The sequence below is a fragment of the Canis aureus genome, chromosome 24 (genome assembly GCF_053574225.1).
Source record: "Canis aureus isolate CA01 chromosome 24, VMU_Caureus_v.1.0, whole genome shotgun sequence".
NCBI classification, from domain to species: domain Eukaryota; kingdom Metazoa; phylum Chordata; class Mammalia; order Carnivora; family Canidae; genus Canis; species Canis aureus.
This window is the reverse complement of record NC_135634.1, coordinates 49829588-49844422: the sequence shown is the minus strand read 5'-3', so window position 1 is coordinate 49844422 and position 14835 is coordinate 49829588. Positions and strand designations below refer to the sequence as shown.

Below are 14835 nucleotides of genomic sequence, written 5' to 3'. Positions count from 1 at the left end.
CGTGGCCAGAGGGTCAGTGCTTACACTCACGTGAGCACATGCACACGCTCACCCCAGGGAACTGCCCCGCCAACCCACTAGCATTCGTGTGTATGAATGAGGCATCTGAAGTGGACGGCACCAGCTTTGCTCGTGGGCCTCCCACTCATGGGGAGCCAATGGCACAGGGGGCTGTCAGCCACTCCCCACCACCTGAGCACAATTCACCACCTTGTGATTTTGCAGCCTCCTGCCTGGCTTCACGCAGCTCCTCTGCATGTATGCACATATGTGCACCGTAGGCCTCTCCCCCTGGTAGGCTCTGACTTATCCCTTGCACTTGGGGCTGACTTGCACCTCTTCTTCACCAGGATTTTTGGCCTTTGGGACATGTGGGTATGTGTGCACTTTGCCCCTAGTGGGCATGCTGCATGCTCCAACCTGTGTGGGTGTTGGGGACACACCAGTGATCAGGACATGGCTCTGGCCTTGAGGGTCCCTCAGAGACTAGCATGTGGTGCCTGCGGAGAGGGCAAGAGAAGCATCCTCAGCCAGCTCCACTGGAGACGTAATTATTGTACCACCGGGCCCTATTTGAAAGGACTGATTCTCCCAGAGACAGAGAATACCCATCCACCACAGAGAATCTGCAATCTTACTGCCCCTGAAAGTTTCAGGAGTTCAAATGAGAACTGGCCTTTTCCACTGCTGAGTCCCAGACCCACTTGCCTGGACCAAGTGTCACCGAGCCCCAGAAGGAAGCAGGCCCTGGCCCTAGTGACAGCTCTCTCCAGGTTCCCTCTGGGGATGGCACAGGAGCACATGCCCAGCAGGGCTGCCCAAGCAGCTGGCTGTCGCTGTGTTTCTGTGGCTGTGAATCCTATTCTGAGCCCCCAGCCTTATTTTTAGGTAGAATTAAAATGCTTTTTAAATAGAGAATCTTCTTTTGGGGGAAACAAGTGTGAACTCAAAAATATTTTGTCCTTTTTTCAGAAATGCACAGTAGTTCTCCTGCTCAGATGAAAGCTGTCCCCGTGGAAAAGGACAGTTCGGGCACCAGCCTGCCCGCGGGCAGCTCTCCTGAGGAGCTGGGCTGCAAGAACCCTCCTGCCGGCTCCTACCAGCAGATCAGCTGCCTGGACAGCGTCATCAGGTGTGGGCACTTGTGTCCCTGGCCTCGGTTGTTCATGCACTCTTGGGGCTCCCGTGTTGCCTGACGCCCTTTCCGGCCCTCCGCACAGGTACCTGGAGAGCTGCAGCGAGGCGGCCACTCTCAAGAGGAAGTGTGAGTTCCCGGGAAACATGGCGACCCAGAAGGCCAGCGACAAGCGAAAGGCAGTGGCCAGCCCCGGGCTGCATTCCACAGGTGTCTTGTTGGTTTGCACTGTTCCGTGTGTGGTGACTCAGGTGCTTTGCTGCGGGATCAGGTGTCACTGAAAGCCAGAAGCCCCCTTCCCTCCCACAGGAAGTTTGCGTGGCTTCAAGGACACAGTATTTAAGTGACCAGAGTAGCTCAAAAGTTAGCAACCTTCTTACCAGCTACAGGTAAAGGTGATCTGGGACTTTGAGGACAGGATCAGGTGGGGCTGCTGGAGGCCTGGGGGGCATCTCACATTGTCATTCTTGGGCAGGTCTTGTTTCCATGTCTCTCGGAGGAGCTCTGGCCTCTGAATGTTAGTGCACCCCACCAGATTACATCCCAGGCCCCTCACACGTTGTGAGTGTTGCTGGTCGTCCTTACCAGGATCAGAAACCAGGTGTCCCATTGCTGACGGAGCATAAGTGTTGGTCAGTCACGCTGTGATGCTCAGCCTCTGTCCTAGCCCTCAGGGAGGAGAGCACCCAGCAGAGGGTGGGCTCCTGGCTGCCTGCGTGGCCTCTGTACATAGGCCCTGGCCGGAGGCTGCTGACCCCGAGCACCTGCAGCTGCCCAACCACCCACCTCCTCTCAGAGGACTCAGGCTGCAAGACTGTAACTGTCCATTTCAGACTTTCCTCTTCTCCATCCTTACCCTGTGAATAAACACCTGGGGACAAACCGTCACGTGCCGGGGTGTGCGCAGGCTGAGTGGGTCACTTGGGTATTGATGCACCGTGTAGACAGTGGTGGTTCTTATCCCACCCGTTTGCTTTTATTGCATTTTGTGTCTGTGTTCATTTTCTCTTATAAAGACACCACGTTGCCCACCAAGGTGAATAGCCACGCCGAGGTTAGTGCACACCTGCCCCCACTGACGCTGCCCTGCAAGGCGGAGAGTGTGGTGTCCCTCACCAGCCAGTGTAGCTACAGCAGCACCATTGTTCACGTGGGTGATAAGAAGCCACAACCTGAGCTAGGTATGCTTGCTGGTTCTTGGAGGATATGATTTTAACAATAAAAATTAGGAATCCAGGTGCAGAAAGAAGCGGGGCAGGTGCAGCCATACCTTGTGGCCAGCCCCACTGCGCTCTGGCACCACCTGGTGGCAGTCATCTGCTCAGGCATAAATAGGGCAGGAGCCATGGTGGTGCTGAGCCCAAGGGGGGGGCGTTGGGGATGGGACAGAGGGAGCAGGGGTCCCAGGCATACCCCTTAGTTGAGGCTGAGGGTCCCCACCCCATCTCCTGTTTGAGGACAGGAGCTAGTACAGGTTGTGCCCGCAGGGCAGCAAGGACACTGTCACTGACTTAGCTTGTTCTTCACAAACACCCACGAGTGAAATGAAATCCAGATTTGTCCTTTGCTGGGAAGAGAGAGACAGTGAGGGAAGCGTACACATAGGAGAGGCAGTGGGTCCCCCCTGCCCTTGTCCTGTCTGTGCCTGCAGCTGCCTAGGTCACGGTTGTCACACCGGAACCAGGACAGGGGTCATGCGCCAGCCTAGCGTATCATGCTCAAAAAACTAGGGATGGCCCAGGAGCTTCATCTTCAACGTTGGGCTGAAACCCCAGAGACCCCAGATTTCAGTTGGTTGGAGGACAGATCCCAGAGCCGCCCAGGTCATAGGGCTCTCCATCCTCGTCTTTACTTTTGATTGTTAACCCTCTCGAAAGGCTAACCGAACAGACCCCGGGTTTCCGTGCTGTGGCAGCAGGAAGCAATCTCTCCTGGGAAGGACTTCCTTCTGCAGAGACGCACTGTGGGTTTTTCAGTCGTGTTAAGGCCCGGGGCCCTTGCAGATGAGGGGTCCCGTCTTCTGTTCCAGAGCTTGTGGAAGATGCCGTGAGCGGCCCCGAGTCTCCGGACGGCCGGCCCTGCAGCCTGGGCCCGGAGAAGGAGCCGCTCAGGACGCTGGGCCTTACCAAGGAAGTGCTGGCCGCCCACACCCAGAAGGAGGAGCAGAGCTTCCTGCTCAGGTTCAAGGAGATGCGGAAACTCAGTATCTTCCAGTCTCGCTGCCATCATTACTTGCAAGAAAAGTCCAAGGGGCAGTTGAGTGAGAGAAGTAAGTGGCAAAACCTGATTCTAAGTTTGTTGGTGGAATAGAGTCCAGCGCTGCTTTCAAAATATGAAATGTCCCCTGTTAGATACGGGCTGGAACTTACCGGCGATGCAGAAACGGGGGAGCAGTGCTATGGAGAGCGGTGACAGTCCCAGGCTGGCCCCCGCAGAGCACAGGACGGGGCAGTGGCAGCGCCGCTGCTGGGTGACCGTGCGGGGCAGGGGACCTACCTGCCCTCAGGACTGATGGGCATTTGGCGTCAGACCCCTGTGGACACCGTAGGAGGGAGTGGCTCCCTTCTCCCCAGGTGATGCGCCCTCCTGGCGAGGCTGGCCTCGGGGCTGGAGGACAGACCCTGCCTTTCAGGGTGGGAGCCAGCAGGTGGTCGGAGGGCCTGGAGGGAAGAGGAATAGACAGGGCTGGACGGATCAGAGAGCCACCTCTAACCCCGCGATCAGAGCCAGTGAGCCGGGGAGACACATGCACCACAGGCACCCGCCACCCCTGACTCTAGGCAGACGCCCCACAAAGTGAACATGTAAGAAGTGAAGGAGACTGACGCTCCCAAGGACTATGTCTTTTCCATTCTTTTCATTTTCTCCTTCTTCCCCAGACTTAGGGTGACTGCCAGGCCACAGGGAATCTCTTTGGAAATTAGGAAAAGATGTCATCCCCCACCCTGGGCAGATCTACCCTGTGGGCCTGGCTTAGTGCAGAGTTCTAGCTCCCCCCTGCCCCGTTGCCCCATCAGTTTTTGCAGTGCACAGACTGTGCAGCTGTCCACTGCAGCCCTGTCTAGCCCCTGATGTGTTATCCCAGGAGCCCAGTGCTTCAGCCCCCAGTCCCAGCAAGGGACAGATTTCCTACAGAAAGAACCCCAGACATGGTCTGAATCACAAAGCCTCTACCCACTTAGCACTTTGCCTTGGACTGGCCCATTGGTCTTCAGCATGGAACGAAGGTAAGGAGCAGCGCTTGGCACAGCTGACAGGAGGTGTCTCCGCACACCTGCTGCCAAAGCCCCAAGTTACCCTGTGTGACACGGGAGGAGAAACTGAGGTTCCTGGGACCCTTCCCAGGCGTGACAGGACACCCCAGCCCAAAGTACTGCTCGCAGGATCCAGGCCAGGGCAGGTGTAGGGACAAGCCCGGAGTCCCCCCTGTTGCCCGTGAGACCTCCAGCCTTCTAAAGCAGCACTGGTCACCAGAGAGGAGGCAGGTGGCTCCAGGAGCTCCGGCTCCCTTCTACCCTCTGACTGCCCCTCACCTGACAGGTAAAGCGGGAAACATCTCATTTTAAGGAACAGTAGTGACAAAACTTGTAAAATTAAAAAATAAGGTTAAATGAGGTCAGCGGTCCTACCTTTCAGATTTCACAACCAATGTTGGGGAACGGCAGGGACTTACCAGCCTTTTTACTTTTTTGGACAAATGAAACCTTTTAAATGCCATTTTTTCATCACCATTATTTTGTAAAAGAAAGGACATTTTAACACCAGAAGAAAACGGTGCATGTGCTCTTGCCGTTAATGGCAGTCCTGGAAATTGGTAGAGTCTGTTTTTTTTTTTTTTTAAGATTTTATTTATTCATGAGAGACACAGAGAGAGAGGGAGAGAGAGAGAGTGGGAGAGAGAGAGAGAGGGATACAGGCAGAGGGAGAAGCAGGCTCCATGCAGGGAGCCCGACATGGGACTGGATCCCGGGACTCTGGGATCACGCCCTAAGCCAAAGGCAGACGCTCAACCGCTGAGCCACCCAGGCATCCCTGGAGTCTGGTTTTGTGAACATTTTGCCCCTATTGTTCTCACTTCACCAGGGAAGTGACGGCCAGGGAACTCTTAGGGTGACATCTGCAAACACAGGACGCCTGCTGAACTAGAAGGTGCCCTCACGTTTCTGGGGGCCTAAAGTCTCCAAAAACGGACTCAGCAGGAGTCACGTAAATGTTGACATTTTAACTCTGCTGTTTCCCCATTATTTTAGCCACTCCGGGACTAAGAAATGCCTCTGGAATAGATTCATCTTGGAAAAAAACCGGGAAGAACAGAAAACTGAAGTCCAAACGGGCCAAGCCTCGAGATTCGTCCGAGAGCACCGGGTCTGGGGGGCCCGCACCCCTCCGGCCCCCGCTGCTGGGCCTGAACGCCACGGCCTGGTCACCGTCTGACACGTCCCAGTCCAGCTGCCCCACGACGCCCTTCCCTGCCTCGGTGCCAGCGTACCCCCTGCGCGTGTTCCCAGCCCCAGGAATCCTGCCCACACCCGGGGCGGTGGCGGCGGCACCCGTGGCCCCCCACGCCAGCTTCGCGGTGCCCCCCCTGCCCGTGGACGCCCGGCACGAGTTTGGCCTCCAGCCCTCGCCGTTCGCCGTCCCCCTGGCCCCGGTCATGGCACTGGTGTTACCCAACTATCCCCTCCCCGCCGTGCCCCCCGGCCTGCCCCAGGCCTTCTTCCCCGGCCAGCCTGACTTTCTGTCGCACGTGATCCCTGCCTCGCAGCCTGAGCTCCCCGGTCGGACGTCACCCCCCAAACAGCCGTGCGCCTGTCCCCAGGCAGAGCGCGGGCCCGCGGCATCTCGCGCGGCCACCCCGGCCTCCCCGGCGCCGGCCTCGGGGCCCACGGGCAGGGCGTCCCCTCCGCTCTTCCAGTCCCGAGGCAGCTCCCCCCTGCAGCTCAACCTGCTGCAGCTGGAGGAGGCCCCTGAGGGCAGCTCCGCGGCCGCAGCCACAGCGGGGTCCTCGGGGACGGCGGGGCCCGACTGCAAACCCGGCACCTCCTGGGACCGGCAGCCAAAGACAGCGCCAATCGTAAGGGTTTCCCAACATTCATGCTCTAGAGACACGGCCGGGGCGGCACGACGGGGCGGACGACGGGGCGGGCGGAGGCAGGTGCTGCTGGCAGACGCGGCACCGATCGCGGCCCCTGGGGCGGGTGCTGGACGCCGGCGCCCTCCCGTTAACCGGCCTGTCAGAGTAGGAAGTGGGAGCTTTCCCTTGCTCGGGGTCCACGAAGGAAGCTGCCTGGACGGCCTGGCGGTGAAGGCAGGGGTCCGAAGGACCACACGTAACCCCCTGACTCATTATGAGCCTCAAAATTTTATTTTATTTTTTTTTAATTTTTATTATTTATTCATGAGAGACAGAGAGAGAGAGAGGCAGAGGGAGAAGCGGGCTCCATGCAGGAAGCCCGATGTGGGACCCGAACCCGGGTCTCCAGGATCACGCCCTGGGCCGAGGGCAGGCACTAAACCGCTGAGCCACCCAGGGATCCCCCGAGCCTCAAAATTTTAAATGGAACTCCCGAGGATGAAGCCTCGCTCAGAGCTCGGGCTGGGGGGGCGGGGGCGGCACCTGGCAGCCGGGGCCCGGGGGAGGAGAGGCAGAGGACGGAGCTCTGGACCAGGCCATCCGCCGCCTCCCTCCACGCCTCACGGGCCCCTGGCGTGCTGTCCTCGCTCGGGTAATGAGGCTGAGGTTGTGCTTCCGCCGAGCCCCTGGAGCCCCTGCGTGTGGTGCCGCGCTGCGGTGCGCAGTAGCACTCGTGAGGCCGAGCAACCACCCGGGCTCAGGAGGAGCTGCCCGGGCACCCTGCCCCTGCTCCCCGGACAGGGAACGCAACCTGGTGGCCGCAGGTGACCGCCCCCAGTGTGCCCGGGCCCCCCGACTCTGGTTCTGGGGCTCTGGGCCTGCGGTTCTGGGTCCGAGGGTCCGAGGGTGAGGATGCAGCCAGGCCACGGCTGTCTCTGCTGAGAACCAGAGCCCTCGCCCCCTCCCCGCCGACCGTGAGCGGCAGCACTGGGGTGCTGCTGAGGGATTTCCCTGCTTCCCCAGCAACTGCTGTCCTTGGCGTGATTGTCCCAAAATGAGGGTTATCAGGTGGCGTTCACAGGCTACTGGCGAGGTTGTCGCTGTCATCCCAGGAACCGCAGGATGTGTTCATGGGGCCTCCGTCGCAGGCCGTGAAGGGAGGGCCGGCCACGTGAGCAGGGCCGCAGCGGGCTCTGTCCCTGAGCAGCCCTGTGCAGACAGTGCCCTCAGCAACCCCCCCCACCGCCAAGCCCCACTCTGGGTGCCAAGCCCTGACTCTTCCATCTTCTCCCTGTTCCCGAAGCGTGAGGACCCCGCCGACGCCCAGAACAGCGATGCCCTCTCCACGTCCAGCGGCCTGCTTGACCTCTTGCTGCACGAGGACCTGTGCTCGGCCACAGGGTCGGCCCTGTCCAGGAGTGGGGCCTCCGCCACCTCCGATTCCCTGGGCTCTGGCTCTCTGGGCTGCGACACGTCCAGAAGTGGGACTGGTACGTTGGTGGCGCTGGGAGCACAGAATCCTGCGGGAGCAGGCTTGTTTCAGTCGCTCCACTTCAGGTTTCTGTGGACGATGGTCACCTAGTGTCCCTGGGCTTGCCCAATTTCTCCCAAACCCCAGGCCACAGGCCCGCGTGTGCTCAGGGTCCAGTACCCAGTGCAGACCAGGTCCCGGCAGGTGTCCGGCTGGCACTCCAAGTGGCTCCTTCCTCCTGCCCCCGCGCTGCCAGTCAGCATTCCCTCCACCTGTTTGCTTTTGATATTGCTGTCATTGCATCCTCACCCCCTGGCCCTTCTGGACCATCTTGGACCAGCCCCCAGGCTCTCTGGGCCTGCCAGGAGGGCCAGTTAGCTCCCCTCGTGTGAACCTAGGGTGTGGGCTGCATGCTCCGCCAACGACGATCACTCAGGTGTGATCCAGAAGCCGCAATGGGGAGTGCACACAGACTCTCCATACGTTGAGAGCCCCGCCTCCCCGAAGGGAGCTTTTCCCGCACCTGTTCTCTGGCTGTGCTCCACACGGAAGGCTCGCTGGAAAATATGCCAGGACAGCTGCCTCCCGCTTGCAAAACCAGATCCCAAAACCAGCTTCTCTGTAGCCTGGCCTAGTCGAGGAGCAGGGGGCGTGATTTCTGCTGGGGGCGGGGGGGCGGGGGTAGGCACAGTGAGAGGGAGAGAAAGAATCTTCAGCTGACTCCGCACTGAGCACAGAGCCCGACTCGGGGCTCGTTCCCACCACCCTGAGATCACAACCCCAGCTGAAATCAAGAGTTGGACGCGTAACTAACTGACCGAGCTGCTCAGGCACCCCAGGGAGCACGATTCCTAAGCCGCAGCCCTGTCTGGACTTCTCAGGGCCGACCCAGAAGAGAATCCTGGTGTCATCCAGAGCATTTGAGAACTGGAAAGAGAAGGGAAAACCTACCAACCTGGGCAATCGTTACCAAGTAAAACTCATCAGCTCCCTAAAACTGCTGTAATACGAGATTTAACTTCATGTAAAAGGTTCTCACTTGCCACGTGCTTTGTGTTTTTTAAAGGCAGCAGTAACACAAGTCATACCAGCAAATATTTTGGAAGCATTGACTCCTCGGAGAATAATCACCAAGCAAAAATGAAGGCAGACATGGAAGAAAGTAAACACTTCATCAAATACGTCCTCCAGGACCCCGTCTGGCTGCTGATGGCCGACACGGACGACAGCGTCATGATGACATACCAGATGCCTTCCCGGTAACCGCCCAGCCTTCTCCTAGGGACATGGGACACCCCAAGAATCAGGCCCACCCGACGGGGGGGACAGCTCTCCAAAAGCCTCATCTCAGATTGGTTGAGCACAGTAGACAGAGAAGCAGGGTCACCCAGGATGACTCCCTGGTCCCGCAGAGCCTTGCTGTGTGGACAGAGTGACCTGCCGTGGGCTGTGAGGAACACAGGCTCCCCGTCACCCCCCGGAGCATCGTGCTCCATGCTCGCAAAGCCTTTGTGCCAACATCTCCCTTTTGCTCTGTTGCCCGTTCACCTGTGGGGTAAATGGGGTGTGTCTGTCCTCAAGATGCAGGAGTCAGGGGTCAAGGGATGTGAGCAACCTAAGCCACCGGCTACTCCGTAGTGACCGGGTCTGGGCCACCACCGCTGTGACTGTGTCAGGCTGTGCGGGTGACCCCATGGTCGCTGTGCCTTTGCGGCCCCTGTGGTGGGGGGAGCTGGGGAAAGGAGGAGGGGTTAATGCTGAGGCTCAGGACAGCCAGGCCTGGGGGAGGGGAGTGTTACTGGGGCTCCAATTCCAGGGCAGCTTCAAGCCAGCCCAGTGTTGTGTGTAGGAGGCCAGGGACGGCTGTCGCACCCACTGCCTTGACAGCGAGAGTGTCCAGTTAACCAGCCTGTGTAGAACCAAGCATTTGCAGGTACCCAGCTCCCTTGACTAATTCAAAATGGAACCAAAATCATTACTTGGATTACCAATTTAGTAGAAAAACTACAGATTATTGACTAGGGTGATTAAGTTGCCTTAAGTAGCGTAATTTATTTTATTTTTAATTTATTTATTTGAGAGAGAGAGAGAGAGCAAGGGAGCACAAGTGGGGTTGGGCAGAGGCAGAGGGAGAAGCAGACTCCCTGCTAAGCAGGGAGCCCGATGCGGGGCTCGATCCCAGGACCCCAAGATCATGACCTGAGCTGAAGGCAGATGCTTCACAGTCTGAGGCATCCAGGCGCTCTAGGATAATTTATTTTAAAGAAAAAGGAAATTTGCATGAAACAAAATCACCTAAGATTAATTGATACTGAGTTTATGAAATATGAGCATAGTATATTTTATTAAAATGCAAAAAACCCATAAGACCTAAAGCTTACCTATTTCTAAATATTTTGTGAAGGAACCTGGAGACCGTGTTGAAGGAAGACCGGGAGAAGCTGAAAGCGATGCAGAAGTCCCAGCCCCGCTTCACGGAGGGCCAGAGGCAGGAGCTGCAGGACGTCCACCCGTGGCTGCGGGCCGGTGGCCTGCCCACCGCCCTGGACCTCACGGTAAGCTCGGCGGCCTCGTCTGGGGCCGTGGAGGTAGACGGCGCTGGGATGGCCCCGCGCCGTGGGGGCCCTGCTGCTCTTCTGTACAACTCGAACTTCTAAAACTCTAGTTAGTTAATGAAAACAAATGATGCCGTGATATTATTGAGTCTACTTTAAAGAACTTTGCAATGTTGTTCTCAAAAAGGTCTTCTGAAAGTTTGATCTCAAGGGCTTTCTGACGTTTGAAAGTCGTTTCTTTGTTTCAATTCTTTCTTCAATTAAAAAAACACACAGAAAACGGGAAGCGGGTCTCCTATCATAAACCCTCAGTGGTCTCGTAGACCATTAGGTGAGGTGGGAACCCCACTCCCACCAGGCCCCAGGCCCCTGCAGCTGCGCCTTCTCCTGCCCCGGACTTCCCGGGATGAGTCTGTGCCCATCCGCACTCCCTCTGAGCCCCACGCCCTGGAAGCCGCTCACTTCAGGGTCTCCATGTCCTTCAGCCGCTGAGCGCTGCATCTCTGTCCTGCACCTACAGGACAGGCCCTGCCCCCCCATCACCTCCTGCACCTGCAGGACAGGCCCCGGCCCCCCATCACCTCCAGCACCTATAGGATAGGCCTCAGCCCCCCATCGCCTCCAGCACTATAGGATAGGCCCCAGCCCCCCATCACCTCCTGCACCTGCAGGACAGGCCCCAGTCCCCCATCACCTCCTGCACCTGCAGGACAGGCCCCAGCCCCCCATCACCTCCTGCACCTGCAGGACAGGCCCCAGTCCCCCATCACCTCCTGCACCTGCAGGACAGGCCCCAGCCCCCCATCACCTCCTGCACCTGCAGGACAGGCCCCGGCCCCCCATCACCTCCAAGCCACAATGCTCCTTCAGCTGGATCTTCACAGCAGCCTCCTGTTGTATGACGTCCCCTCTCATCCCTACAGTCCTGTCCCTCTCAGTGGTGTCCCCGCCTAGTCAGAACCAAGTGCTGCAAAGCCATAAAAATCTGACACCCCCCACCATCAGCCTTCTGCTGTTTCCCCTCCCTCACTGTTCGCAGCCACATGGGCCTCTCGCCTGTCCCTGGACATGGCAGGCAGGCTCCTGCTGCCTGGCCTTTGCACCTGCCCTTGCCCCTGCCCGGAAGCCCTTCTCTCAGAGACAAGCGACGCCTTCTGGCTTCCTTCTGGCATTTTGGTCACACACCACCTGACTGGTTGTCTATTGCCTCATAGCAAAAATCCCCAAACCTCGGTGGCCTAAAGCCATAAACACTGAGGCTCTCTCAGTGTTCCTTCTGGTTAAGAGCCGCTTGCCGGCAGTTCCAGCTCAGGATCTCCCCTGAAGGTGAAGGCATGATGTTGGCTGGGGCTTGTCATCACGTGCAGGCTGGAAGACACACCCCAGGGGGCTCCCTCATGCACCCATCAAGTGGGTGCTGTCTGCGGGACTGCTTGGGTGTCCGGGTGGCATGGCGGCCTGCTCCCCAGGGAGAGCAGGTAGGACCCAGCCTGGGGGGGTCCCACACTGCCCTCCATCCCATCTTCACCTCCTTTTTGCTGGAGGCATCACTGAGTGCAGCACACACCTTGGGGAAGGGGAGTGAGGCTCCACCCTGTGAGGGCGGGGTGTCACAGGACCCCCTCCATCAGGCACCTTCTGTGGCCTCTTCTGAAGGTCCAGTGTGAGATTACAGGCCTCCTCCGTGTGCCTCGTTCCACGTCCACCTAGACTTCCATCCTTAATACTCTGGTGGCACCTCTCTCTCAGGTCACTGTCCTTCTCCCCGACCAGGATGTCGCCTCCACTGGGGCAGGGATTTTTGTCTCTGTTCACTGGTGAATCCCAGCGCTTAGGACCTGCCTGGCACGTGACAGGTGCTTGACAGATACTCAGGGAATGAGACAGAACGTTGTTGATGCCTCATTTTCCGGATTAGAAAACTGAGGTTAGAGAAGGCAGGAAGGGGAGCAGCTGGGACAGAGCCCAAGCCTACCTGCTTCGCCATCTCCTCACCATGTAAAGTGGCCTCTCTGATGAGGGGACAAGTGCCTGGACGCCCCCCTGGGCTTAGGGAAGTGGAGAGTGGGGCCCCTGGGGAGCAGCGTGGCCTCCCTCGAGAGCAGGCAGGTCCCAGCGGCCCCTCAGAGGTTCCCCACCCTCCCGCGCTCCTCCAGCAGCCCCGTGACCGGCCGTGGTCCCCTGCGCTTCCCTCAGGTCCAACCACTTGCCGGTAACGAAGGTGTCATTTTTGCTCCTGACTTTACATTTTCTCTTTTAAGGAATGTGTTTACTGTGAGAACCAGGGACCGGACAGTATTTGTGTACCGTACGAGGAAGATAGTCCTACCCTGGGTCCCAGCGAAGCCACGGACACCCAGGAGGAGGAACGTGGAGCCCCCTCGGGTCGCAGCAGGGAAGAGCGGACCTAACTCCCCGCCCCGCGCCGGCAGCCCATGACCTACGTTAGACGGTGCTCGGAAGCCATGAAAGATTTCCACGTGTTTGTGATCCAATGGACAGATACCCTTGTGTCGCTTTTTTTGTTTTAGAACAAAAAAACCCATAGTTTTCCGAAGGAATGACTTAAAACTGTGGAGGGTGAGAAAGGTTTGGGCGGAAATACATTTTTCTATTTAAAACATAAATACAGAGTTTGGGAGCCAGGGGGACAGATGTCATTATTATTTAACTTGAGAAAAACTGAATCCCCTCTTTGCACGAGGCAGGGAGGTCTGTGGACTTGAGGAGGCTTCCCACGGCCCCGGGGGGTGTCCTGAGCATCTTCCAGGCTGATGGCAAACAGGCCCTTCCCGAGCTGCCCCAGGGTGTGTGTGGCTCAGATCAGATTCTTTCCTCTGGGGGCTGCTCTTTATCTAAATCATCGTCTAGTCAAACTAGATGTTTCTAAAACATACCAAATGGAGATTACAGCCTGTCCCAACTGCGCGTGAAACGGTGTGAAGCGTACTTTGGCAAACCAGCAGCTTCAGCTTCAGGTACGACAGCGGCAAACATTTCGATCTGAGGTGATTGGGTTTGCGGTCAGCAAAGCAGAGATGGCCACAAGAGGCCCCGTGGTTGTGTGGCCAAGGCCATCAGACTAGCCCACGCCAGAACCTTCTGTGTATTTCGACATCATTCTTGTATCCTTTTCAGACCATGACAAGTATGTAGATGAAATACATTGTTGGTCATCTCTAGGGTGACTGCCCTTTGTAGACCAGGCTCTCATCGCCACATTTGGGACCTGTTGGTGCTTGTCCCAGACATGAGCTCTGGCAGAGAGTCGCCGCTGACACTGTGAGCTGGTGGCCGCGTCTGTGTTTTCCTGGGCGCCGTTAGCTTGCCTCTCCCACCGCACCCTGGGCTGGGACACCGGCCTCCTGTCTTTACATGAGTCTGGCCTCCCTGGGGGCAGCTTCCGGTCCCCAGCCCCTGCAGTGACGGTCCTAGTGTCACCAGCACTTTCTGGTCACTGGGACACACCAGGGAGGGAGTGAGGCCTGTCTGCCCATCTGCTTACAAAACCTCATGTTGCATCATCTATCCCAAAGCTCGTCTGGGGGAAGCGCTATATGGGTCCCTGGAGTGAATGTTACCACGGGTGAAACAATTGACTTAAAATCAGGTCGAGTTTGTAGAAACGGAAAAGAAAGGCTTCCCCTTGCTCTCTGGTGGAGAAGCGGCTACTAGAATAAATGAAGCCTCCTTGTAATCCGCTCGCTTTTCAATCTTATACTTGGGTGTTAATCCTGCCTTTCATAAACCTAAACGTAAGAATACTGGTGGGTCTTTTTTATTATTTATAAAGTAACATCACCTTCAGATGCCCAAAATGAGGGTGGTAGCCTGTGCGTTGTGTGGAGAATAGATGCCTCCCAACCTGCCTCCTGCCTCTGACGTCAGATCATTAGGGAGTTAGACGCTAGTAAGGTCACAAGTATGTTACCTGAACATACAACTGTCAAAACATTCTCCACTGTTATGAATGTCTACCATCAGCATTGTTGAAGTACATGATTTGTGCTCATTGATTGTTAACTGCGTAGCTTTAACGCGTGCTGGAAAGTTGACAATAGGAGCATTTTGTGAAATTGTTTACACGGTGCCACGCATCGAGACGTGTTTCCTTTTAGTATGTGTGCTTACACGGGGGTCGTGAAACCCTTTTCTTGATTTTAAACTGAGCCTTCTTTTTAATCTATTCCTAAAAAAGACATGTACATAAGCTCTCGGAGTCTGTGTAATGACTTGGTAAGCCTTGCCGGACAAGTGGTTTGTTCACGCACAAACCAAAACCTTCTTCACCCAGTGCAATATGTTTGTTTACTGCTTGTGTCTTTTTATGACTGTTTTGCTTTTTAGAAAATTGGTAAATAAAGCAAGTATATTTTTATTGTTCATTGTATGTGTTTTTAATGTAGCACAGAGCAAAAACAATAGAGATCAAAGAGTACCAGAAGATTGAAAAAAAAAAAAAAAGGAACTTTAGAAATGCTGTGTTAGGGCCACTTCTGTCACAAAGGCGTCCCTCATCTCTTCCCTTGCACAGCTGGCCCCTTCCTGCACATGTGCGTGGGCATCTCTCTCACGCGCACCCTCACCGCCTGCTGCCAGC

At 56.7% G+C, this 14835-nt stretch overlaps 1 protein-coding gene and 1 long non-coding RNA gene across 7 annotated transcripts in view; one reads left to right on the top strand and one right to left on the bottom strand.

The window, feature by feature from the left end:
* Positions 1–14620, top strand: part of PER2 (period circadian regulator 2) — a 44680-nt gene extending 30060 nt beyond the window's left edge. For 5 of the 6 annotated variants that reach the window (XM_077869439.1, XM_077869442.1, XM_077869438.1 and 2 more), the window contains 9 exons: positions 973–1132; positions 1221–1345; positions 2152–2316; positions 3165–3404; positions 5386–6209; positions 7513–7699; positions 8747–8939; positions 10085–10235; positions 12497–14620. In XM_077869439.1, coding sequence (XP_077725565.1) covers positions 973–1132; positions 1221–1345; positions 2152–2316; positions 3165–3404; positions 5386–6209; positions 7513–7699; positions 8747–8939; positions 10085–10235; positions 12497–12646 — 2195 coding nt within the window. In that variant the 3' untranslated portion in view covers positions 12647–14620. Of the gene's footprint in view, positions 1–972; positions 1133–1220; positions 1346–2151; positions 2317–3164; positions 3405–5385; positions 6210–7512; positions 7700–8746; positions 8940–10084; positions 10236–12496 lie in introns of those variants that run through there. The other variant, XR_013363488.1, reaches the window with a different exon arrangement.
* LOC144296324 (uncharacterized) lies at positions 9708–11390 on the bottom strand. Its single transcript, XR_013363489.1, has 3 exons — positions 11082–11390; positions 10062–10341; positions 9708–9924 (listed from the first exon to the last, which is right to left on the bottom strand). It is a non-coding gene; the product is annotated as an uncharacterized LOC144296324 (long non-coding RNA).
* Positions 14621–14835: the final 215 nt, after the last annotated feature.